Source organism: Camelina sativa, chromosome 1 (genome assembly GCF_000633955.1).
Source record: "Camelina sativa cultivar DH55 chromosome 1, Cs, whole genome shotgun sequence".
Classification (NCBI taxonomy): domain Eukaryota; kingdom Viridiplantae; phylum Streptophyta; class Magnoliopsida; order Brassicales; family Brassicaceae; genus Camelina; species Camelina sativa.
In genome coordinates this window covers 19261677-19264465 of record NC_025685.1, presented here as the reverse complement: position 1 = coordinate 19264465, position 2789 = coordinate 19261677, and the positions used below count along the sequence as shown (strand labels likewise).

At 38.1% G+C, this 2789-nt stretch overlaps 1 protein-coding gene and 1 long non-coding RNA gene across 2 annotated transcripts in view; one reads left to right on the top strand and one right to left on the bottom strand.

Moving 5' to 3' along the window:
* Window positions 1-2058, top strand: part of LOC104699259 — a 4297-nt gene extending 2239 nt beyond the window's left edge. Inside the window, exons 2-7 of the mRNA XM_010414592.2 lie at window positions 22-234; window positions 539-972; window positions 1053-1214; window positions 1402-1477; window positions 1561-1716; window positions 1807-2058. Coding sequence (XP_010412894.1) covers window positions 22-234; window positions 539-972; window positions 1053-1214; window positions 1402-1477; window positions 1561-1716; window positions 1807-1914 — 1149 coding nt within the window. The 3' untranslated portion in view covers window positions 1915-2058. The remainder of the gene's footprint in view (window positions 1-21; window positions 235-538; window positions 973-1052; window positions 1215-1401; window positions 1478-1560; window positions 1717-1806) is intronic.
* LOC104699254 lies at window positions 2259-2783 on the bottom strand. The gene is made up of 2 exons (XR_753357.2): window positions 2662-2783; window positions 2259-2581 (listed from the first exon to the last, which is right to left on the bottom strand). It is a non-coding gene; the product is annotated as an uncharacterized LOC104699254 (long non-coding RNA).

The following is a 2789-nucleotide window of genomic DNA, read 5'->3' as shown; positions in this document are numbered from 1 at the left end:
TCTTTGCAAATTCTTGTCAAGAATGCTGATGCCATCGTTTCGCTTGACTATGTTCCGGACGCACTAAGGGTTAAACTTTGTCAATCGCTATGTGATTCTAGGAGAATGGACGTACACTTTCTTGATCTTCTTGTCCGTGGATCTCCAACAGAAATTTGTGTTCCAGATTGCTCATGGCTGACCGAGGAACAATTCACTGAATGTTTTAAGAACTGTGACACCAGCAATTTGATGGTAACTTACTCTTACAGTTTTATTTTTACTTTACTACAGCATCATATGTTGCATTTAGGTGAATGTATATATATTTTTATTCTGTCAGGACAGCATTTTCTGCATCATTTTATTCTTATAGTTATATTGAACCGTATGTGAGGTTCGCTGACCGTTACTGGAAAATGATTATACTGAACGGAATGAATCATGATTTATCCTATGATAAACATCTGGTCATACTTGAGATAAAGTTCTTAGTTCGCAAGATGAGCTTTTAGGTGTACATTGTAACTAAAGTCCACATTTCCCCTTTCTGAAACAGGTTCTTCAACTCGACCAGTGTGGACGTTGTATGCCAGATTATGTACTACACCTTACCTTAGCAAGGTCACCAAAACAGTTGCCGGTGCTATCTTCTTTATCCTTAAGTGGTGCATGCCGGCTCTCCGATGTGGGGCTAGAGGCACTTGTTTCTGCTGCTCCTACGATTACATCTATTAACCTCAGCCAATGCTCTCTTTTAACATCATCTAGCATTGATATGTTATCTTATTCATTGGGGTCAGTTTTAAGGGAATTGTATATCAACGAGTGCCAAAACATTGATATGAAGCTTATTCTACCAGCATTAAAAAAGTTTGAGAAGTTGGAAGTATTGTCCCTTGCGGATCTTCCTTCAGTCAAGGGTCAGTTCTTGAAGGAGTTTGTTACTGCTAGAGGACAAACCCTGAAGCAGCTAATTTTGACCAACTCTGGGTATGCCTAATGAATTTCCTTGTTTCTCCCTTTTTGATCCGGTCACTATTTTCTTATTTGGCTTTGGGAATTTGGTGCAGGAAGTTATCTGATTCTTCTATTAAAATCATCTCTGAAAACTGTCCCAATTTAACCGTGCTTGACCTGGCTAACGTATGTAAGTTGACGGATTCTTCTCTGGGCTACCTTGCAAATGGCTGTCAAGCTCTGGAGAAATTGATTTTTTGTCGCAACTCTTTTAGGCAAGTCTCTATACCCATATGTATTCATGCTTACTGGAAAGTTACTATCTCATTTAAATGGTCATGCTATATTGGTACAACCACACAAGGTTGATCCATGATTTTCTTATTTCCCGTTATGTGTGAGAAACTGTGATGGTTGTGTTGAATGTCAAAGTTAACAAACGCTTCATATGTCTCTCTGTAGTGATGAAGCTGTAGCTGCATTTGTAGAAACTGCAGGCCATTGTCTGGAGGAGCTATCACTAAACAATGTTAAGAAGGTAAATGGATCTCTTTCCCACTTTGCCATCAATCCACAGAGTCATGCTCAAGTCAGACACTAACACATTTGTTTTATGTTCAGGTTGGCCACAACACGGCCCTAGCAATTGCCAAACATTCAGAAAAGCTGCAGATTTTGGATGTATCCTGGTGCCGAGATATGTCAGACGATTTATTAGGCTACATCGTCGATAACTGTTCATCTCTGAAAGTGTTGAAGGTCTTTGGATGCACTCAGGTAAAATATTGAAAACCCAAGATCCCATCCTCCCCTTTCCAAAGAAACAGACAAACCCTGAAAAAGAAACCTGTTTTATCTCTTTTGCAGGTGACGGATGTATTCGTTAAAGGTCACTCAAACCCTACGGTGAAGATCTTAGGTTTGAAGATGGTTCCCTTCTTGGGTCACCTTACAAAGAACCTTGCTGATTACTGAAAGAAACCCAATATCTCCCTCTGCTTTGTTTGGTTTTGGAGAAGAGCAGAGAGTCTACTAATTGTCCAAACATATGTTTTTGGTTGATACCTAATCTAGTATTTATTAAATCGACAAGATCGAAAATCCAAGTTTACTTCTGTTTTTGAGTTCGAATGAATTTAGAGGTTAAAATGTTTTAATAATGAATGAAAAACAAATTTTGAATGCAAATCATATTGGTTTGGCTTTTGGATCAGTCATTTGACTCATTCCGGTTGGTTTCGAATAAACTATTCATCTTGGGTTCTGATGAACTATGCAATTCTCTGAAGTCCATGGCGTGTTTGGTTGTTTGAGGTATGAATCCAAAACCATATATATACTTTTTCGCAAAGCACGCACATTTTGTACATGGAAATTAAAGATTGATACACACACTTCACTATACTTTACAGAACAGTCTTCAAGACATTTCACTGTACTTTTACATAACAAACAAATGCAATAACAAGTGAGCCATATAATCAGTAATCACTCTTTTGTGTCTTGATTCTTCTCTCCCATTCTCAAAAACAAAAACAATCGAGGAAAGGCAGAGAGAACCAAGATTGTTGCTTGTGTGTTATCTTGTGTACTGGAGCAAGTATGTATCATCTAATGATTCAAGTTTACCAGTTTCGACGATCTGGTCCAATAACGCAACATATGCGTCAGGTCAGATAATCAATTATCAAATTTTAGAGTAATGAATTTGAGGTTTTTTACCTCGAAACCGGTCTTCTGGTATAACTCCTGAGCAACTGAATTGGTTTTATGTACATGAACATACACTTGTTCAACTCCTGCAACCAATACAATCCACACATGGTTTTAGATCCCCTTCTGTACAAATG